Source organism: Chenopodium quinoa, unplaced genomic scaffold (assembly GCF_001683475.1).
Source record: "Chenopodium quinoa cultivar QQ74 unplaced genomic scaffold, ASM168347v1, whole genome shotgun sequence".
Taxonomy (NCBI): Eukaryota; Viridiplantae; Streptophyta; class Magnoliopsida; order Caryophyllales; family Amaranthaceae; genus Chenopodium; species Chenopodium quinoa.
In genome coordinates this window covers 714,797-738,440 of record NW_018745068.1, presented here as the reverse complement: position 1 = coordinate 738,440, position 23,644 = coordinate 714,797, and the positions used below count along the sequence as shown (strand labels likewise).

The window sequence follows — 23,644 nt, the reverse complement described above, 5'->3', positions numbered from 1 at the left end:
TTCTTCTTATTAAATCAATTTACCAAAAATCAGCTTATTTAGTTTAACCAAAGAACCCCTCTTTCTCTCTATTTTACTGTTATTTGCGTAAGTTAAAACTTAGTAGTACTCCTAGTCTATTACAAAATCACGTCTTCTCCCTCATTGTCTGTTATGTAATCATGACTCACATAAGAACAATTTTTTTTTATTTTATTTTTTTTATTTATTTTTATTTATTTATTTATTTATTTTGTATGTGTTGCATCCATACTTTTATTAATTTGCCGAATGATATTCTAATATTCAAGGCATAATATTTTAAATAAATTTTTTAGAAAAAATTGGCATTATTAATCCCAATTTTGGGCCATTTACTTTAATTAATCTTAACTATCAATTATCCCTGAATAATCCGAACTTTAGGAGTATTGACTTTTATCAGGTCCAAAGTGATTTTTATTTTTTTGAATTGCCACATGTCACACATTAAATGGTCCCAAAAAAAAAACTAAATTAAAAAAAGAAACTGAAACCACCCCTTCCCCTTCTCCTCCCAGCTAGCCAGCCCCTTTACCGGCAAAGAACCCAGCCCACATCCGCCTCCCACCACTAGCCGGCAAGCTAGTCAGCGACCTCACTCTCACACACCAACCCACACAACCACACAATCCCACCTCGCCTTGCCACCATTTCGTCAGCACAAACCTCCACCACTCACTTGCCATTCAACGCACTACCTCACAAACCCACGCAACCAATCACCTCTCTCCCCAAGCACTGCAACACCCTCCACTCACATCGTTGCAGCCGTAAAACAGAGCCACCAGCCGACACACCCACCCAATCAACAACCACGAAATATCACAGCATGCCCAGCCAACACACCCACGTACCCAACAACCATGAACCCCCACGATTTCACTGCCCGGATTTCACGAAACACTGCCACCAGCCACCGAAATCATCTTTCTCACCTTTACCCCTCCTTTTCTCTTTCGAATTGGGTGGCTCAGTGGGGAGTTCGATCGAGTTGGATGGTGGGATTTTGTGGGTAGGCTTTGGGTTGGTTGGGTGGGACTAGAATGACGGTACGACTGATTCGAACCGGCGGCTAGGGAGGGTGGGGTGCGGCTAGTTTTGGGGGAACGGAGGTGGTTTCTGGTGGGCTAGGGAGGGTCAAGTGGCTAAGGAGGGGGTGTTTATTTATTTATTTATTTTTTGGCTAATAGGGTGCTGTCACGTGGCAAAGCCTAATAAAAGCCAATACCCCCAAAGTTGGGATTATTCAGGAATAATCGATAGTTGGGATTAATTAAAGGAAATGGCCCAAAGTTGGGATTAATAATACCAATTTTTCCAATTTTTTTATAACAAAGTATGTTACCCACCCAAAATATGATAGTTTGATCTATGTTACTCAGGCACTCATGGGTACGTTTTCAAGTATCCTACCGGCTATTTTGTGAAAAAAAATCTATGGTTTTGAATAGGGGTGCTAATTGAGCGAGTCGATCCCGAGCTGAGGAGTGCTCAAAATGGCCCAAACTCGATTGAAAAACTTTTTACATGTGCTCAACTCGTATCGCTAAAGTTTCGAGTCAATAAAACTTGCTCGACTTATGCTCGTTAAAGTTTTGGTCATGTTAAAATTATAGGCCTTTATTTATTTTTGTTCACTTTATATGGTTTTCTTTTTTATTTATTCATTATTAAAGATTTACTCTTTTTTTTTTATTATATAAATTAACTCTTATTAAGTGTCAAATTATTTTAAACATGGTAACTTCTATATGCTAATAAAATATATAATTGAGTTGCTCACGAGCTTATCGAGTTGAGTTAGAGCTTGCTCAACTCGTGCTCGTTAACATATCGAGTCGAGTTTTGACCGAGTCGAGTTCGAGTTGCTCGTGAGCCGTTCAACTCGGTTAGCACCCCTAGTTTTGATCCTAAAATGAATTGTCCAATTGTCATACCATGTCTGAGTGTCGAGGGTCCGACACGAGTACTTCAGTAACGGTTATATTATGTTGATTTTTTTTTCCTCTGATGTTAAAATAAAATCACACAACATTAGGTTTGATTGCTTTATTCATTTATTCTCGGAACCATGATCGCATCCCTCCTTTTGTTTGTTTGTTTGTTTTTTAGTGTTACGCTTACCAAATGTGGCCATTTTTTTTATAAGTGTTACACTTCCATTTTTGGCAAATTATTTCATTTTAATTGTATCTCTCTTCTCCCATGGTCTCCAATAAAACCCACAACTCCTTTTATATCATTTTTAACCTCTCACATCTCGTAATTTTCAATAAATTATTAATAATATTAATTGCACTATCTTTTCTTATAATTTTTTAATACCCCAACTACCCCACTTACATCGTGTGTTTTTTTATTTATTTTTATTTATTTAAGTCAATTAATTTACCTAAAACTATGTGCCGGTCAAAGTAATACTTTTACTAGTAGGGTGTTTGCTAGAATTGTACATTCCCCATCCTTGAACACTCGCGACTCTTATCATAACACATACTATTAGGAGATAAATTGTTCTTTGATTATCAATTTTTATTTTATTAAAAAGTAGATGTGGTTTGAGATTAGTGGGGTGCTTTTTTCATTGAAGGAGCGAGAGTATGTGTGTGAGTGTTTGACCCTAAATTGTTAGTAGTGGGAAGAGATAGGAATTCAAATTCTGGTGGGGTTGTTCCCAAAGCAGATTTGAAGAGTGGGGATGAATTGAAAAGGAGAGTGTAAAGGTTATTTTGGGATCGAGGGAGTCCATAACATGCAATTTCATTGAATCCAGTATGGATATTGTTTGGTCGAATTTTGCATATCTTCTATTCTAGTCTAACATCTCCTGGTCTGAATCATGTACATTGCGTCCAATATATATAAGCTTCTAAACTTTTATCAGTGCTTATACAATTTCCGTGCTGCTACTTTTTTTTATGTGAGTATTTATGTATGTGTTTGGTGCATTTATCTCTCCAGGTTAAGGTGAAATACTGGGTCAATGGTGTTGAAAAAGGTCTTTTGAAGGCAATAACTGCAGATTTTGGCCCTTACCCTCCTCATGAGGAAAAAAGTCCTAGATTACCAGCTGTATTAACAAATCCCTTGAATGGTTGCTCTAATTTAACATCGAAGGTCAGTGCTGCATTATGTTTGAACATAGCTAAGCACTTCTTCCCCTTTGCCTTCTTTAATATCTTTTTTTCCGGATGATGAAGATGGGTAGAAATGAAGACAACATTGGTTTTTGTAGAGCTTTAAATTTAGCAATGAAGTCCTTTGTACCAGCAATTTTGATGTGTACGATCCTGCAGTTTTTTTTTTTTTTTTTTTTTTTTTTTTTTTTTCCAATTTCACTATCAAGTTCTCTAGGCCCATCAGTGTATCTGTGATGTATCCTATACTCAATTGCTAATTTGCTAGTAGTCACATCAGTACATTAATTGACTGAAGATAACTGATAATTGTTTTTGATTAGCTCTCTGAATATGACTACACTGGTGGTTGTGTCAGCCCAATTATTAATGGGACTGTGATTTGGTCTAGAAGAAAACCTAAAGACCAGATTGGTGAAAAGTCAAAATCTAGTTAGTAGCTTGAGTTACACTTTGGCTTGTGCAACCAGGAACTGACTAGTTGGTTGATGTGTTTAGGTGCTTGAAAGAATTGCAAAAATGCTCAAAGTTGAAAATGAATGCTGAAGCTTATAAGGAGAGTTCAAATCCTTTGTCCCATTCTTATGTCTCATAACTCTCATTTATGTACCACTTGATGTTATTGGCCTTTGGACCACATCATCATGTTTGCCCCATTTTATATTAAAAATATACAACTAATAATTTAAATATCTCTTATTTTTTTAAATCTTCACTACCTCTCCTCTTTCTTGTAAACCTTCACTGATGACCACCATGAAACCCCTTCATATTCACATCCTTAAATTTATAACCGAGCACAAAATTACTGTCTCCATCAAATTCTCTCTCTTAAACTCCTTCTCAACTAGAGTAATTTCCTTCACAACCTCCACATTCAAACTCTCAAACAGAATTTCCCACCCTAGAATATAGGGGGAGTCTTGGATTATTATAATTTTCTTAAATTGTATTTTACTTTATTTTGTTTTTTATATAAGGGGTTATAAGTTAGATAGATTTAGCTGTTTAGAGGATTTTCCCACTAGAGATGAATCGAAAGATGACTGGTAGAGGGTGGAAGGAAAAAGAGGGGGGGGGGGCGGTGGAGGATAGGTGTGAAGGTTTTTTTTTCCTCTCAAATTGAACGCAACAATGAAAAGAAAAAATAAAATTAATTATGTGACATAGTCCGTTAGAAAAAAATTGGCACACCTAGTGGTGCAGAGAAATGGCACAGAGGATTTCAATCCCTTACAAGAAATGTTCACTCTTAGTGCATGTTAGTGTCTTTTAGAGTGTAATAAAAATAGAGAGTATTTTTTTCTTTTCTAGAGTTTTGTAATGATTAAGTAGAAGCTGTTGATGTTATTTTAGTCACTTCTGTACATGAAGGTTCATCTAATAAAACCATAATCTGGCTGCATGATGGAAAGAATTTATTTTTCTGTTAAAAATTTGTTGAAGTTTGAGGTATTGACAACCGATATTTTATCATTTTCAAACCCTATAACTTTATACCCAAAAAAAGGGAAGCAAATATATGGTATATATAGCTCTTTTGAGGGTTGTTTGTATCCCCCATTCATGTCCACCAATTGAATTTCTATCAATAAATACATATTAGTACTTTACTTTTCCAGTTGCCAAAAAGAGTGATTATGAATAAGGTTGTATAGTAGGACATCTGTATGTAAGTATCAAAAGGTGAGCTACCTCATTTTAATTTTTGTAAAACCTCATGCCACCTCAATGAAATTTTCCCTGTAATCAATTAAAGGCCACAAACCATTGAAATGTGTTTTGCATTGTGGGATTGAAGAGATTGGGGAACATTTGTTTTTGAATTTTGTATGATGTTTACTTTGGTAGGCATGAGAGTGGTGACGACTGTTTGGTGGTTGGTTTGTGCAATAATTATGATGGTTTAATGTTACTCTGATTCTTCATTTCGCTTCCTATACTCTTGTTGGAATTCGGACATTGATATAGCTATTTCAGACAAAAAATTCAGAAAATGGCTGTCTACAGCTGGACATGTACCTATGTTTTGACACTATTAGCCGAGTCTGAGTTACATGAGGATCTAATCTGATAGACATCAAGATGACTAAGAAAATGTGAGAACATATATAGATGAGTAAATATGAAGAATTGAACTTGATGGGGAATATGTGAAGCAGTTTCCCTTGCTGTATTGTTTGTTCTCTCTTGTTTGTCTTTCTTAAAAATATTATTGTAACTGTATAATTTATTTGACTGAGACAATTTTTATTTTCCAGGTGAGTCAATCAGTTGCACTTTCTAATCGGGGGGAATGCGAATACACAATCAAGGCAAAAGTTGCTCAATCCGGTGGTGCTGCAGCTTTGATTGTCATAAATAACCAAGATGGTTGGATTTCCTTTTCACTCTCTCTCTTTTTTAATTAGCTTGCAGGGTGTCAATCAGTTTTTGTCTGTATATTTTTAATCTTTTGTTTCTCTTACTCTTTCTAGTCAGTGTGTGTTCTAGTTGATTTTTTGCGAATGAAAAGTATATGTTGATTGAAGATGAGCTATGCATAGAGAGACAGGAAAAAAAATATACAATTATTATGAAGATGAGCAAGTAAAATACACAATGAACGCAAATACTGTCTTTTTGTTTGCAATAGTGGCTGGAAGAAATCTATCTATGCTACATGTTTCCTTCTTTTTCTACGACTTATTTTTAGCTATTTACTGGCTAAACTGTTTCTCCCAAAAGGGTAGCAGCATTAGATGTACTTGTGGTGATGTTGTTGAGCACAATTAATGTTTTGTTGATTTTTCCTTGAGTCCAATATGTTCAAGGTCATGTTTTATAATTGCTGAGTGGTATGGATTGTATTGGGAAGAAGAAGAGAGAGAAGATGAGCTGTTAAGCTTCCTTTATTGAAACAAAGGAGGAAACTCTGGGGTGAAAAATGTCATGTTTATTAACAAGAAACCCATTACTAAGGTTTACACTGCAAAAAATGTAGTTTAATCTTAGGTCTAAAAGCAAAGAAATCTATAATTAAGAAATTGCCATGTATATTGGTACGATTGTTGCGTGTCTGCCAAAATTACCCATCTTCAACATCCTAATCATGTATAGGGAAAGCTAGGGTCGATTGCTTAAAGATTGGATTGGATTGGATATATCTGAACCCTATGATATAAAAACATTAAGTACTAACAATCCGAATCAATAAGAAGGAAATAGTGTAGTAAATTATGAATCTAAGTAGTGAACAATCGATAATAATGAATGCATCTGTTCCCGACACTTCAACTTACTTATTCACTCACTTTAGACTGGCCAGACTCTTTTTTTTAGGAAAGGTTAAAGGTGGATAAAGTAAAAAAGAGTGGCTGGAAAGGTAGTGAAAAGGATTTGTAAAAATGGAATAAAGTAAAAGTGAATCAAACTTCTGAAACACTGAATATACAGAAAGTGAGTTGAGCTTTGGGAACAGAGGGAGTAACTTTAATTACACCATTTCATTCTCACAATTCAATAATTTATTGCTTAAAATATCTAAATACCTTACAAAATACAAGTATTAGCCAATCATATTAAGAATCAAGAATTGAAAAAACAAAACTCTAATTCAAAGAATTGTCTAATTTAATAACATGTGAATATCAATGTAATGAAAACAAGCAATCTGTAAATATTATTCAATAACCAATTCGAATAGCAATTGCATGAATAGTTTATAATACAATTGAATGAAAAATACCAAAAAACAATTCCATTAATGGTTTAAAATACAATTAAAAGATAAATACTCTGAAACTATTAGATTGCATCTTTTTTTTTTGACAGAAACTATTAGATTGCATCACCTAAGGAAAGTACAAAGAAAAAGGAAGATGGTTTCTAACACTAATGGAAAAAATTCAAGAGCAATCACAATTGAAACCAAGTTGCGTCGACTTCTTGTTGGACTGCTAGTCTCTTCTTCTTCTGTTCGCTGTTCGCTGCTGTGCATCTGCTACCATGGATTCAGATATGATACTGATTTAGTGAGATGCTACTCCCTGAAACTTTTTTGATACTATGCTCCAAAATTGACACCGCTAAATTAGCCATATCTTCTCAAAGAACCCCATTGTTATGATATTCTCCTATCTCTTTTTCTTCTATCTCTAATTTCTTGAATATTTCACCGTCTTCATGAACTCTTGCTGTTGTTGCCTTGCTGCTTTGAGCAAAAATCCACCAACATTTGTGACGGTGCTATACGTGTAGGAAATTTGAGTGTTGGGCTTCTTTCACATCCTTGTTGGATTAACCGGGGTGTTCAAAAACCCAGTCCGCACTTGATAAATAAAATGGATTAGAATGAAGAAAACCGATCCGGTCTATTTGAGAAATCTAATTTTCTGGTCTCTAGTTTTGTTTGTTCCAAAACCCTTTAAAAGCCGATCTTGGACCAGACTGGTATGTTGTTTAAAATCATACATAAAAAAATTTATAATGATTAATATTCTTCTTTAATACCCCCCTCCACAACACTTCCCTAAAACATTAGATTTTCTCTCCTACCCCACACTTCCCTAAAACATTAGATAAAGAAATATTACTCCCTTTGTTTAAGAATAAGTGCAACAATTTGAACTTTACACTATTTTGATACTAACTTTGACGTTGGGGGAAAGAACACATACATGTATAATTTGTATCAAAGCAGTTCAACAATAATACTTATCATCAACTTTAACTACCCCCCCCCCCTTCCCTGCTGGAAATTAAAAGAGTAAAAGAATAGTATACTTAAAAGCAGTGGCGTATCCAGGATTTTAAAGCACGGTGTGCACAATTATAATAGGATTCAATTATAACATTCTAACATGATAAATCATTGTATAATTTAGAGCAATAATACATCATAAGTTATACTAAGTATAAGAAACAATTTTTAAAATAAAACCCAATACAACTTAAATCAAAAACCTTGTAAAGTAAAAATTTACCAATTACAAACTTCCCTTTTCTACCAATCTTTCATGTGATAAGGTGATGTTTCCTTAATTTTCTTTAAGAAAAGAAAAGAAAATAGGATTGTATTTTCCACCAGGGATATGCACTTGTATATTATGTCTGCCACTGCTTACAAGTCTGCTCCTTTCTCTTATTATTTCTCCCTTTTTTTTCTTAAGGCCCCAACATACAAAAATTTAAAAAATAATGATAGAATTTTGGGTGGATTATACGCAAAGAACCTATATTGAAGCCATAACCTTGAGTATTGGAATTTATTGCCTGTGTAACCATGACCTTTCCATCATTTTCCTTTTTCCAGTTTCTTCTCCATAACCTTAGGTATTGGAATTTATTGCCTATACAAGCTATTTTCTTCCTCCATTTCATATTTAAATGAATGAGCAGTCAGTGAAACCATATATACTTATATTCAATATTGCAAATTAGAAGAAGTTTGAAGGGTAAAATAACTAACACCTTAATTTTGTATAGTGACATTATGAAATAAAGCTGTATGTCTTATATAAGTTAATATGGAGTATTTTTCTTTCCTTGCAGAACTAGATGAAATGGCTTGTTCCAAGAATGTAACTGATTTGAACATTGCTATTCCTGTCGCCATGATTTTAAAATCCGGAGGAGACGTTCTTAGCAAAGCTATAGAAGCAAGGAATCGAGGTACTTGTAACCTTTTCATAAATGAATGTTTGGACCAAAATAAGGGTAAATATGTGTTATGAGGGACAATGAGTTAGCCTTTGCCAAATTCCAGTAGCAGTTAGGATAACTATGGTTAAAGCTGGATGATAGTCTTCTGCTGCTTAACCACTTTAACCTATACTAATATCCTTTTCCCTTTTTTCTTAATGGGGATTTATTTCCAGTGGAGCTGCAAATAGACTTGCTAAAACCTCCAGTTATTGATCTTCCTAGGACCTTATTATGGGTTATAGCTGTTGCAACACTTACAATTGCTTCCATCTGGCCGGATCTATGTGTACAAGAACAGATTGATGAAAGCTATGATGAACTGTCACGAAAGGTTTACTACTTAAATCTCATTTCATTTTGAACTACTGTGCTTGTCTTGTCCGGAAGTATATTTTTTCGTGTGTAGTTTTACCTACTACTCAAATTACATATTCTATGATGACAAAGTAGTCTACATAATGTTTGGATATAAGCTCTTTTTTGTTCTTGGAATTTTATGAATGGCAGGAAGGGCAACCTTTTTCAAAAAATAGGCTGATTTTAAATTATCTCTTGCCTCTCTATAACAATACAAACATAAGTCTTACTTCAGTATAGTAGGGTTATCCTTTGTACATATCTTCTCTGTTGCTACTTACTGTTGTTTGTCAATTTCAAGCAGCCTATAGTGTAAATTTAGTATATGCTTGATAGAAAATAAACAAAATCTAAAGTTAAGGTTCTCTGTTATATATTTATGATGAACAGATGGTTGATTTCAAATTGCTTTTCATGGGTTTTGATATAAATAGCTACTCCCTCCTTCACTTTTTTGATTTGCCCACTTTCTATTTTAGGCCGCTCTTTTATGTTCTACTCACTTTGCTTTATTCTATTTATGGCATACCTTTTTACTATCTTACCCCTTTAACCCCTCAATAATTACACATTTTCATACTCTCTCACTTTATTCACCTTTTTATTTACACAACCCACATTTTTACATTCTCTCTCTTACTTTATCATACATCTACTCACATTCTTCAACAATTTTTTTAATAGCGTATCTATAGTAAGTAAATAGAATGTAAAAGAACAGAGGTATTATTACCCCAAGACAAATGTTATGTATCATTGAAAATCTCATTATTTGTTTGGATGATTAACTCTTGTTTTACAAATGTTTATTTTTTTGTTGGGAAAATAACTCGTATTTTTGTACAACTTGGTTAGTTTTACTAGTGTCTTAGGGTTAAACTAAGTATTGTCTTTTTTTTACATTTATTATTTTTATTTTATTCTTAGATTTCTATTATATATGTTTGTGTAGTTTGTTGTAATGTACTACAACCAATCTTATGGTGAATGTGTTGGTTGATGACATTTAGCGAAATGATCAGAAGGACATTATGTTTTAGCCTTTTGAAGGCTTAAGATAAGTTAGAGTTTCTAAAATAAGGTATTACATTGTAAAGGATTTTGGGATTAAATAAAAATTGCTGTTGGGGTTTTTCTCATAGGCTTTCTTTTTTGTAATAGTTAATGAGTAGCCCAGAGGAGCTGGGTTGGATTTGTGAGGTATGCAGCGAGGGTATCCTTTCTTACCTTTCTGGTTTACTTAGGATGCTTGGGTGTCTTCTTGTTATGGATAAGATTGCTAGTATCCTAGTAGCGTACACTCAGTACAGGGCCTTAAAGTAGGAAGGGATTTCGCTTATGTTGTTTACACAAGCAACATTATCGGTTTCCCAACTTTTAGAGTTTGAGCATGTCCTTGCTATTCTTCAGGCATTTCGCTTGGTTTCAGTCTTTAAACTTGGGAAAGTACTCCACACCTTTCTTATCTTGCTTCATTTCAATTTCAACCACTGGTCATATTCATACGGATGGAAGATAGCACATTTATCTTTCGGTTGAAGAAGTATTTTTATGATGCTAGTAATTTACAATTTGGAAATACAAGAGAACTAAGCTGTTATGGTAGGTGTTTTGCTGCTGTCTCTTGGGTATCGTAATCTATAAGAAATGGTTGAAATATTTGAGGTCTGAACATCTAGTTAGGTAGCTTCAGGATAGAGTGGAAAATCAATTAGCTACCTTGCCCTTTCTTCTAACTAACTTATTTCATTATTTCCACCCCCTCACCCCCTTTGCCATTACGAAGAATAAGGTTTGGGCTGAATGGGGAGTTCCTGTAGTTGAAGGGCTTTATTCATTGTCATGACTTATATTAAGAACTGATATTAGGATGACCAGTTATAAGAAAAACTTTGTAGTGCTTCAAGAGTCCAAATCTTGGTTGCTTTCGGATTTGGAGTTGTTTCAACTATGACTTTATGTTCTAGTGTTTATTATGCTCTAAAGTTGGCGTCGTATCTTTAAGTTATAAATATTATATATTTAAGAAAACTTGGAGTCCAAATTTTAAATGTTTTAAAGAAGATTGGGAGGTCAATATTTTAGACCTTTATCTAAGGTAACATATCATTTAGAAAATTAACTTGGAGTCTTCTAAATGTTCTAATTGTTCATCCTCCTATAAATTGATATCTTGGAATGAATAGTCTATATTCATCAATTAAATCCTTTGTACTTTTTTTTTGAAATCCCTTTGTAATCTTTTTACGACAGGAATCTTCTGCAGCCAAGGATGATTCTGAGCTGGATACACTTGACATAAATGTGATGGGTGCTGTGGTGTTTCTCATTGTGGCTTCAGCGTTCCTGCTGCTACTATATTTTTTTATGTCATCATGGTTTGTCATTGTGCTGATTATTATGTTCCTCATCGGAGGTTCTGAGGTAATATCTGGTTTCTGACAATTCTTATATCTGCTATTGACTGCTAGAATTTTTTCTTGGCTAGTGCTAGAATGTAGAATACTACTTGACTTGAGATTTTCTTCCCTCCAGCCTTGGGTCAATATATGGATACTTTGTTTAACTCTAAGGATATATATAATTGTCTACTTTCTATGTGAATAGCAGAACTTGTGTGCACATGTATCTGCACTTGGCTTTCCTCTTGCACACCAAATGTCTTAGCAAACTATGAACAATGTTATTACGAAGTATAAATTACAGAGATCAAAATTAATACTTTTGCATAAATTACATAGGTCATTTAGATTATAAATTATGGAAATGTAAAAATTTTGGATGCTATAATTTTAATAAATTGTCTTATGGTTCGGGTCAGGTGCACTTATGAAGAGTTTTAGTAAGGGAGTGTAGGCTTTCATCTGGATTATTTATGCTAATTTTATGAAATTGTGTGTTATATTTATGAAAGTTTAATATTCTTGTTAATCATTTCAAATTTGTTTGTATTGAAGGTGATTTTTCCAATAATTGTCAAATATACTTCCTTTGTTTTTAAATGCCACATTCTGGACTCTCTCACCTAAATTTTACCGAACTTTAATTATTTTTGTTTCATGTAAAATATTTTTATTGATTTTCTTACTTAAATTTACTAAATTTTATTGATTAAAACTTATTTTTATTAATTTGCTATTATATTGTTCTTTGAAGTTATTGAATTTAACTAATATAAACTTACTTTTACTGAACTTAAATTATTTTCATTGAAAATTACTTTTAAAGATGAATAAGTGAAGCAAACACGGGCTTACTTTCCTTAAAATTCTACCCTATTTTAATTTTATTCAATTTTTTTCTCCTCGCTCTCTTCCTTACCCTACCAACAGCAATGCCCATGTTTCTTGTTGAGGGAATACAAGTTCTACAATACATGTAAATAGTAAAATTAAATAAGGATATAACTTTTTGAAGTTTAGTTCACTTGTTTTGGGCTTTGCATCAAAGTTGTTTTTTAATCTTTATTTTTTATTATAAAATTTTTGTCAAAGGTTATTCACAATTTGTTTAGTAGAGCCTATTGTACCTTGCTAGACCCATTTACCATCTATCCAGCCTTTTTACCACCATCTCTTATTCCCTTTCATTTTATTACCACTGAAAAATACAAATATCTAAAATTTATTACTTCCTCATTTTTTTTAAGTGATACGTTTTGACTTTTTGCACTATTCACCTAATCCACTTTGACTAATGTGATTTATACATAAAAAAAAAAAAATAGTCTTGTGGGTACTTGTTCGAATCGTCTCAATGAATTGATAATCAATATTCAATTGTTATAATTTTTATTTATTAATAATTAAAGGTTTTATTAATTAAAGTCTTACATAAGCATAGACAAACATGAGAAACGTTTCACTTCAGAAAATTTACAAAGGGAGTGTAGAGTTAGATTTTTCTCTCGTCCATCATTTCACCGCGCATTTTTCTCTCATTTGAGCAGGATTCTAGGAAACCCCGTGTTTGGGACTGTTTACAAAGCGTATATCTTTTCTTTAGAAATTATTGCAGAAGTGAAGAGATCAAAGCATACCCATGAGTATTGCTCGTTTAATAAAATAAGGAAATTATAAACTATATGAAAATTGACTTTCATGTAGTTTGCTCATTCTAATGAAATGAGCAATTTCGACTTCCATAAATTTTTCTCATTTTGATAAAATGAGAAATTTTTTGGAAGTGAGTTTCTTTCATATATTTTGCTCATATTATGAAATGAGCAAATTTAAAATGTCAACTTATACTGGTTTCCATTAATCATGCTCATTTCCTTAAGTGAGCAATTTTTTGAAAATCAGTATAAACCAACATCCATATAATTTGCTCATTTTATAGGAATGAGCATATTTTAAAAAAGTCGGTTTGTATTGACATCCATATATTTTGCACATTTCGTTAAAATGAGCATAGCTACCATATATTTTGCTCATTTCATTAAAATGAGCAAATTTTTGAAAGTCAATTTATACCGGGACCTGTGGTACGGTGCATACTTTGGAGGTTATTATAGTTTGGGAACTATGCAGAATATAGATATATACTCCCTCTCTCTCCATTTTTTTTTTTGGTTCTACTCACTTTCCATTTTAGTCTATTTTTACACAGACTCACCACCTTCTATATTTTCTTAAGTTACGTATCTACAAAGTAGAGCATAATTCTGCCAAAAAAAAAGTAGAACATAAAAGAACATATAGTGACAATTACAATTACTCACTTTAGTAATGAGTTATCAATTTATGCTTTAGCATAATGGCCAGAAGCAGATGCAGAAAAAATATTTAACGGAGTCAAAATACATTTGATAAATTTTAATAGGGTCAAGTGGGTAATTTTATAGGGAAAAAACTCAACTTTATAACAAAAATAATTTATTTTATATGAAAAAAATTTATTTATTTTGTTCAAATGGGGTCACTTGACCCTCCTTGCTACTACATGCATCCGCCTCTGATAATGGCCATAGTGTGTTTAAAGCCATGTTACTGTATAATCATTTGTATGACAAGTTTCAAAACATTTTTCTAATTCCATTGGTGCGTCTATACTCTATATGCATAACATTGTCTTGGCAGCTTTGTATTCGTGAATTTTACCATCAGGAAAGAGAAAACTAGCTAGTTTACCTTCATAGGATTGCATTCTCTTACATAATGTTGAAGCTTACAAGAGTTAGGATGGTTATTAGTGTGGACTGTGGAGATTGAAATTCACATTTACATTTTGTATGTTGAAGCTTACATGAATTAGGATGCTTATTAGTTTGGAGACGGAAAATCACTGTTCAAAATGGAGGCTAAATTTGATTATATTATTTGTCTTCTATGCACAGCAAAGCCATTTTTTTATTATTATTTTTTTAATTTATTTTATTGAGCTAAAATCCAGAATCTCTAGTTTATACCTTCCATATTTATTTATGTTGCTTTAGTTTGTGGCTTCTCTTATAGGGTTAATTGCTTAATTCACTATGAAAATTCTGTGTTCTGTCTACAGGGAATGTATTATTGCTTCACAAGTCTTTTGCTAAGGTAGGTCTTACATATGCTTTTCTTTGTGGACATTACACAAACTTCATGTACAAGTTCTGTAAATTTTTTTATAAAAACAACATATTGGTTTATTTTTCTGAATGTTTGTTTCTGTTTGATGTTGCTAAGCAGACGATGTGGAAATGCCAGACAAATACATATTAAATTACCTCTGGTTGGGGAATTTTATGTTATTCGTTGTTTGTTCTGGTTGGCTTGTTTTGGCTTTGGAATTTTTTGGGTGGTGACTCGACACAGATCATACTCGTGGATTGGTCAAGATATTCTAGTAAGCCCATAAATATCTGTTTTTGTATCAATTTCATATTGATAGTCTTGTGTATGGGACTTTAATGCTTTGTGAGTTCTGGACATCCAATTTTACAGAATTTAATGCATGTATGATAAATTTTGAAATGTGAATAACCTTCATTTAATATGCCTGTAGTGTATTTGTTTTACTACAATTTGTCATTTAGTATGTAGAGCATATCTTTTGAAACATGGCTACATGTCAGATAGATGCTAGGTATTGGGTTTAATTTGACTTATATTTTTCATCCACATTTGAGGGGAAGTGTTCTTGGCTTATCAAAACCAAAGTCCAGCTTCTCTGCCCACATCAAAACTAATCCAACCCATTTACAATTATGTCTGCTGTGCACTAAACAAAGAAATCAGAAGTTCTTTTTTTCCTATTTGATATATAAGCTCCTTTTTTTTTGTTATTAACTTTTAGGAAGAGAGCATAGCTTTCCATTCATGCTATGTGCATGGAGTACACACTTATTGATGGTGATAGGTGCTAAAATTAATACAGAGTAGATTTTATCTTATTTTTATGAAATCATATCTACCTTTCATGCATAATCTTTAGGGTTGAGCTATATTTTATTAAAATCCTGTTCCATTTCTGATTTAATTTGTTGGACATACAATCCAAATCTTGATTTTGGATAATTTGGGGTCGGATGACCAACTAGAAAATTCATATATTAGATACCATTTTGGGTATCGAATATTCAAATATATTCATATAATTCAATTATGATTCATATTGGTTATAAAAAAAATCAAGTAATTGTGGAAACTTTCAAACTTGTTAAAATTCCCCCACTTACCTTATAAATGAACCCAACATAATTTCCTCATTTCCTAGTCTCCCCACATTTTAGTCTACGATCTTCCTCTCCTCATTCTCCCATACCTCTCACCCATTTCTCTCCCTTTTTTATTTATTCTTTGTTGAGCTTTCTTATTTTTCCAAGACTCCCTAGCCAATTCGAGCCTCATCTTGGACATGAAGTAAATATTTTATTAATTTCAAACTCCAATAATTCTGGAAAATGGAGGTGAAAACATGATACCGAGCAACGAACGATGTGAAGTTTTTGTGAAACGAAACTATGGCACTAAGAAGCTGTAGCAACTTACTGATTTGTATTATTGCTTTTAACTTTTAGATGTAGACTTTTATGTTTATGTCTTGGAGTGATTATCTGATTTGTTGACACACTGTATGTAGAGTAATGTATAAAAAAGCTCAAGGCGCGCTGAAGCAAGAAGGTTCATGCAGCGCCTAGGTGCGCCTAAGGTGCGCCTCAGGCACCTCTTTGAAGTGAGGCGCACTGTACAAGCAGTTAAAAAATTGGCAGAAATTTCTCCAGGTGCGCCTCGGGTGCGCCTCACTTGCGCCTCGGGTGCTCTTTGTGCGCCTAGGCTGCGCCTTACCAAAAACGCCTCGCCAGACCAAGTTAAGCGCTTACCCCATTTCGCCTTGCGCCTCAGCGCCTTAGGCGCGCTTTTTCAAACACTGATGTAGACTTGTCAATTTTTGACTCGACTCGAATCCGACCCATTTTTGTGGGTCTTGAAAAAATTAACTTTTACCCGAACTCGTTTAACCCGTAAATTTGCGGGTTAAACCGCCCGCCGACTCGTTGTTATTACTACCTCCGTTACATATTAGTTGCAACTTTGGGTATTATTTGTGAGAGATAAAATATTCCAAAGTTGCAACTAATATGTAATGGAGGTAGTAGTTTTTTTTCCTTTTGAAAATGAAAACCTAGTTCTTTGATTGAGTTTGATCATTTTTCTAACATCCTACATTCTATTCACTTTTTTATATCTATCTATCTATCTATCTATCTATCTATCTATCTATCTATCTATCTATCTATCTATCTCATATAACTCTCTTTCAGATCCACACCAACCATCGACCCACACCAATTGCATCCGCATAACCCAAATTATTGTCATGCCACCGACTACTATTAGATAGTTTTTAGTTTGAATTTTGTATGGTCAACGTCTTTTATACTATATCTTTTTTTTTTTTTTTTTTATAATTAAATGAAAAATTATATTGCATTAATAAACTTTACATTATACTTCGTATATACTAATTAGTGAAGATAACACAATGCTATAAGTTTTTTGTTTTGTTTTTTTTTAATAAAACATAATGCTCTTATTTAGATGAGGGATATAATAGTTGACTTTTAGTTTTAATTAGTTAGGAATTATGTGCTTTGGTGACGATTTAAATTATATTGTAGACATGTAATGGCTAAAAGTAATATTGGTAAGAATATTCGATTAAATGAAAAATAAATAGCAATGAAAGCTTGAAAAATCATATATTTCTAAAAATTAACCAAAAGTAAATTAAATAAAAAAAACTATTCTTAACCCGTTGGGTTGACCCAAACCCGAAACTTTGGGTTAGGGTTGAGCATTTCTTTACCCGTGACCTGAATTGACTGGCCCGAACCCGACCTGACCCCCTCTCTCTCTCTCTCTCTCTCTCTCTCTCTCTCTCTCTCTCTCTGAGAATCAAATCGTTGGTTTGACCGACAAACTACGTGGGAAAATCTCTCTCTCTCTCTCTCTCTCTCTCCTTAGCATATATTCAATCACCCTTATGGATCTTTGGATCCATTCAATTGAGTGTAGTAATAGATTATCTAGATCAATTGCATTTCTTTTGGCTTGAAATTGGATTTTTATATTGAGATTTACTACTTAATCATTGGTTAATCAACATAGGTAGTTATTGTAACTTTTGGGTCACAATACTAGGTCTTTATTCATTAATAGCATTGGATATTGAATATACGGTAATTTTCAATCTGAAATTTTTTGGATATTTGATATCTTAAGTTTTGGGATTGGATTTAGATATTAAAGAATATAATTATCGGATATCTGAATTATGCTCTACCTGAAGTGACCATCTTCACTTTGACCGTGTGATGCTACCTGTTTCTTTCCTTAATAGTTGCCCATAAAATGCTGAGATATCACTGTACCCTGGGAAATCTCTGTTTACTTCGTTTTGCTGCTTTCTTTTTGTCAAATTTAAATGATCTTAAGAAATCAATATTGGGAAAATGTTCACCTAGTGGATACTTGCTTTTTGAACTGTTCGGATCTTTCTTAAAAATAATAAAGTTGAAATAAAATGTAGTGATTTTTATCATTTTAACTTACATCAATGTAATATATTTTGTCAGGGAGTTTGTTTTATGATCAGAGTTCTGCAGATGATTCGGTTGCCCAATATAAAGGTGCAAATAATTCTCTCCTATTACATTTTATCTACATATGGAAGCATACTACCCTGACCAAATTTCTAGTTTATCCACAGGTTGCAACAGCGCTATTGTGTTGCGCGTTCTTATATGATATCTTTTGGGTCTTCATATCAAAAAGTATATTCCAGCAAAGCGTCATGGTTGTGGTGAGATTTTTCATTACATGCTTAGGACTTCTGTGCTATTTTTTTTTTTTTTGCTTGATCATGCATCTGACTTCTCTTGATCAATGGTATCTTCTATCTTGTATTGCCTACCATACTTAGTTTGTTTAGTGTCCAAAATTAATCTTTGATAGTTTCATCCTATACATATAGAAAAGAGAGGTGTAGAATCCTGTCATGATAATCATCTCAATTTGTTTTACTCGTAGATTAGTCTCTTGATTGTTGTACATTGGAGTAACCTCTAATTATATAAGTCCTCCTTCTAACATTGTTGCATGGTATTTAGTTTTATTCAATACATGGTATGGGAAGGGAATCATGGGACATTTTGCACTATAAATTTGGTACTCTAGGTTTGTATTTATATGTAAGCTCTCTATTGAGCAGAAAAAAATAGTTAGAGATAGGTTCCTAACACCTAGCCCACAAAATTACAATGACTATTGGAGATGATGAGGTTTCCAGAAGGGAAAATAATTCGCTGGTTTCTAGGTTCCATCGGAGAAAAGAGCTAAGTCTCATTTTGCCTGAAAGATATTGTTGAAGAGCAATTTTATCATCTTATGGTTGCTGGCAAGGCCAATGGAAGTTGTATCTACTTTGGACAGCATAATGGATTATGACCTTATGATTAGGAGTCTTGATATGTTTAACTTAAGTTTGGTAGTTTTAGATTCATGAAAAGACATTTATTTTTGTTAGTTACTCTTAGAGGGTATTTAGGCTTGATTGTTACAATTACAAATAGGAATGCATTGTTTTGGATTTATCAAGGCATCAGTTTGTTTTATCACATGTTTTGCTTATCAGTAAATAAAGAATGATGCAGTTATATTATGTCATTTTGGAAGGCTTTTCTTTAGTTTTAATTTTAATTTCATCATATATTTTATTCTTCATCATTTTGGTAAAATAAAAGTCTAAAAAGTATTATCTGGGATTGATCATGATACACTGATGTTTTAGTCACTTTTCCAGGCTATTACAGATCTTTTTTTCCACAATACATGCACTGACCTCAAGCAGAAAATCGAGGCCTTCATTACACCCATGTGAAGAAGGCTTTATTATTTCTTACTATTTAAAGTGCCCTAATAACCTCCCCTCCTCTCCCACACACAGAAAATGGAACAGAAAAGTATTGGCCTGTACAAATTGTTTTCTTTTTATGAGTAATGGAAACAAATGTCTCTATTCAACTTCCACTAGTTAGAGATAAGGTTATGTTCATGTTAATCAAGGCTTATAATTACAATTTCAACCCCCAAATCGTACATTATGAAGTTCTAGCTTGCAAGTTTGTGGTAGCCCACATAAATCTATGATGGAGTTCTAGTTGCAAGTTTGTGGTAGCCCACCTTCTCTGACTTGTTTTCTTGTTTAGGTCTGGAAATATGTAAACTCTTAATTTCTCTGTTTTGAGTTTCTCATCTGTGTGAAAAATTGTTGGTTAATATTATACATTGCTCGTAACCTCATTTAGCTATCACCCTTGGCTTATTACATAATCTTTAAAAGAGTTACAATGGTAGATACACCTCCAAAGAATTAAAATAATACCAATGAGTGCTTTTGACTTCATTTCATACCTCAATCCTTCTAATAGCTGTATGTATTTTAAATATATTTATTATTGTTGATTCAAATTTTAAGGTTTTGTTATATTACTAATTTCATGCAATTTATAAGGTGCTGAAATTTAAGACACCTTAAATAATATTATCTGTTTAGAAAACACCTAGTTTAAAATTTTATGGTGCTGATATATATAGCTCCTTATAAAATTTAAGCTACTGAACAACTCGTTAATTATGCACCTTATAAATTTCAACTATTACCTTTTCAATCAACTTTGTCTTGGTTCTATTTCAGTTAGTGTTGTCAAATATAGTCTTAGTGTATATGTCATCAGCTACGGTCCAAACCATTTGATCACTGCCACCACTAAGCATTTTGTCCTTATATGACCACTTCCCTTTGCCTTTTTAACTTACCACATTTTGTCTACCCTAGCCACCAACTTCTACCCTGAAAGGATTCACTGGGGAGAGAGAGTACAGATGATACAAGCCTCATTGGGGTTAGATATGTACTTCGTATATTTTGATTGAAAAAAGTTACACATCTATAGGAAATTTCTCATTGGATCTCTTATATCAATTGAGAATACCTCCCTTGTGAGTAACAACTACTTATGTGAAAACAATTCTTAACTCTTGATATTTATGATCTGACAGTCCAATTTATACAACTTGTGGTATAAATTGCTCATTCCACGGTTTGACTCACTGTTTGTCCCTCCCATTTTCTCTTCAAATCAACTACTCAAGATATCTGTGGCAGCCAAACTGCCAAAGGGACGAATGATGAATTTAGAGGCTGGAGAGCCCAATAGACAACCAACCTCTCTCTCTCTCTCACACCTTTCTACTGCTGGAAAAGGCAAATGCCCCTGCTACTCTACATGAGTTTGTGTCGATGTTATACTGTGATATTGGTGGATGGATTATGTGTTACCATGTCTGTTCTTTCTTTTTGTACACACATACGAAAAGAAATTATTGTCCATAATTTTTGAACTGAATATGCAAATTGTTTAAGTACTGAACGTGCATGTATCTCAAATTACTCTCATGCAATTCCATTCTCATATACGGTGGTATTCTCACTGCTACCAACCCTTTTTTTTTTTTTTGATTTCTATCTTCATTTTTTGTGTCTTTTTTATTTGAGCTGAAGACTCCCCTATGTGCATTTTTTATTTATCTCTAGGTTGCCAGTGGTCAAAATAGCGGCGGCGAAAATCTCCCTATGCTTTTGAGAATCCCTCGCTTTAATGATCCATTTAATGGTTATAATTTGCTTGGCTTTGGAGACATTCTTGTTCCTGGTTTACTTGTCTCATTTTGCTACAGGTATTATTATCTTGCTCAAAATTGTTTGGTTTAGTGCTTCTTTTACTTGATTGAAGGCTCTATGGAGAGACAATTGCTATTGTGAAGTCGTGAAGATTAACTGTTTACATTTCTTTGTTTGAAGCGTAGTAATAAGGTTAAAATACATATGTTTCTTCCTTCTAGATTAATTCAGCTATCTTACTTCGCTGAAAACAGATTCGACAAGGCACATAAGAAGGGCTTAATCAATGGATATTTTTTCTGGTTGGTGATTGGTTATGGTGTTGGTAAGTAGCAATTAAATGTTCTTATTCAGGCTTCTGTTGAACTTCACTCTAAATGGTTTGATTCTAGCTAATTTTATTAATATGCATGTGACTATTGCTTATAAAAATAATTAGCGCATTGAAACCTGAATATTCTTGTTGCCCACCCGCATAAAAAAAGAAGGAAAAATTTTAACATGCCTGTAACTATGCTTATAAAAATAATTAGCGCATTGAAACCTGAATATTCTTGTTGCCCACCCTTTTTTTAAAAAAAAAGGAAGGAAAAATTCTAACCGAAATGGAAATTAAAGCAACAAGAAACAAATTACGAGCTCCCAAGTGCAGCCTCTTGGGTGGCCTCTCTTACTATTGGGGTTTAGGGCCTTTAGGTCCCTTCCCCCACCCCTGAAGAAAGAATGCTTGGAGACTACAACAGTGGGGCCGCTGTATCTCATCAAATGGATTGTTATGCCATGAAAGTTCATGATTCTTGCACTTCATAAATATTTATTTTTTTGTTAAATCCTTTGCAGGGCTCATCTTCACATACATAGCTTTGTCCCTGATGGAACAGGGTCAACCTGCGCTGTTGTATCTCGTACCTTGTACATTAGGTAAAAATATGTCAATAATAGTACACTGCCTACCCTTTTATGCCTCTTGTTAAGCATATCATCCTAATGTCCATGAGTAATCTGTTGTACAGGCCCGGCAGTTATATTGGGTTTCTTCAGAGGTGAGCTGAAAGATCTTTGGAATCGTGAATCTGAATCAGAATCAGATGGACAACAATCTGCTGAAGTGTGAAAGGCCAGTAATTAGCCAAAATTGTATTTCAACACTGGTCGATATATGTAGGCTACTCATGATCGATTATTGTGCATAATCTTTTCTGCTTTATTATGTTTAATTTTGGGAGGGATACCATACAGTTGGTGTATTGTTATGTTGTACAAAATGTATAATTCACGATATAGGACTAAAAAAAGTATAGAAAAAAATGTTAGGCAGCGCATCAGAGAGCGCAAAATTACTTCATTCTATATTTGTTCGCTCTGTTCTAGGACTATGATCAATACAGCAGCAATAGTACTGTCCATTTCTGCTTCTATGACATGACTCCTTCCCCCACCCCACCCGAGCATTTCTCAAGCTCTAGTACCTTTACTCCTTATGGACTCAAAGAATTGCTTTTTGGTAATTTTCTTGTTAATTGAAGAGAAAGAGAAAAGCAGTGGGCCCCCCTCCTGCACATTGTCTGATTGTGTTAAAAAATGAATTTTAATAAATAAAAGAAAAGGGTAAATGAAAGGCAATTGTAAAGTAAAAAAAAATATGGGATTGCTAGAGGAGAGAGAAAACATAAGAGTATTGTAGAGTAAAAGGTCGATGAAAATTGCGAATGTATGAAGGTGGTGATTAAAAAGGTTGCGAACACCAGTTTGCGATTTGAGCTCCGGCGATTTCGAAGAGTAATCCCGCTGTGTTGGGTGACTTACTATGCTCATCCAACGAATGTCGGGAGGAGTTCACAAGTTAGTAGAGGCATGGGATAAAGGGCAAGGGAAATGATTTACCTCAATACAGTGTAATTTGTAAATATTTTTGTGGTTGAAAAAACATGTGTAGGTGATGATGGTAGTAGGTGATGCTAGTACTTTACGTTTAGGCACTATCTTTTGCTATTTCAGTGGTACTATTTCAGTCCATGTTGGTATACCATAATATGGTTTGATGATTTTGTTAGTATGTATGTCAAACCTTGGGTACATACCAATAGAGTGGCTATTGGTTTGCACTTTGACTATAGGTATATCACACTTTTGTAAACTATTTTATCGTACAAAGTAAATTATATTTTCCTATTAAGGAATTATTATTATTATATGCATGTTCATACATTACAACAGCTGCATCATTATATTAGGATGCAAAATATTTGTCATAAGGATGTTGAGGCTCCATCTGTAGG

At 33.6% G+C, this 23,644-nt stretch overlaps 1 protein-coding gene across 1 annotated transcript in view; it reads left to right on the top strand.

Moving 5' to 3' along the window:
• Window positions 1–22,783, top strand: part of LOC110709454 (signal peptide peptidase-like 5) — a 30,178-nt gene extending 7,395 nt beyond the window's left edge. Inside the window, exons 2-14 of the mRNA XM_021887667.1 lie at window positions 2,983–3,138; window positions 5,420–5,531; window positions 8,691–8,810; window positions 9,017–9,174; window positions 11,454–11,624; window positions 14,703–14,737; window positions 14,870–15,026; window positions 18,259–18,312; window positions 18,393–18,485; window positions 21,279–21,421; window positions 21,620–21,690; window positions 22,206–22,286; window positions 22,379–22,783. Coding sequence (XP_021743359.1) covers window positions 2,983–3,138; window positions 5,420–5,531; window positions 8,691–8,810; window positions 9,017–9,174; window positions 11,454–11,624; window positions 14,703–14,737; window positions 14,870–15,026; window positions 18,259–18,312; window positions 18,393–18,485; window positions 21,279–21,421; window positions 21,620–21,690; window positions 22,206–22,286; window positions 22,379–22,479 — 1,452 coding nt within the window. The 3' untranslated portion in view covers window positions 22,480–22,783. The remainder of the gene's footprint in view (window positions 1–2,982; window positions 3,139–5,419; window positions 5,532–8,690; window positions 8,811–9,016; window positions 9,175–11,453; window positions 11,625–14,702; window positions 14,738–14,869; window positions 15,027–18,258; window positions 18,313–18,392; window positions 18,486–21,278; window positions 21,422–21,619; window positions 21,691–22,205; window positions 22,287–22,378) is intronic.
• Window positions 22,784–23,644: the final 861 nt, after the last annotated feature.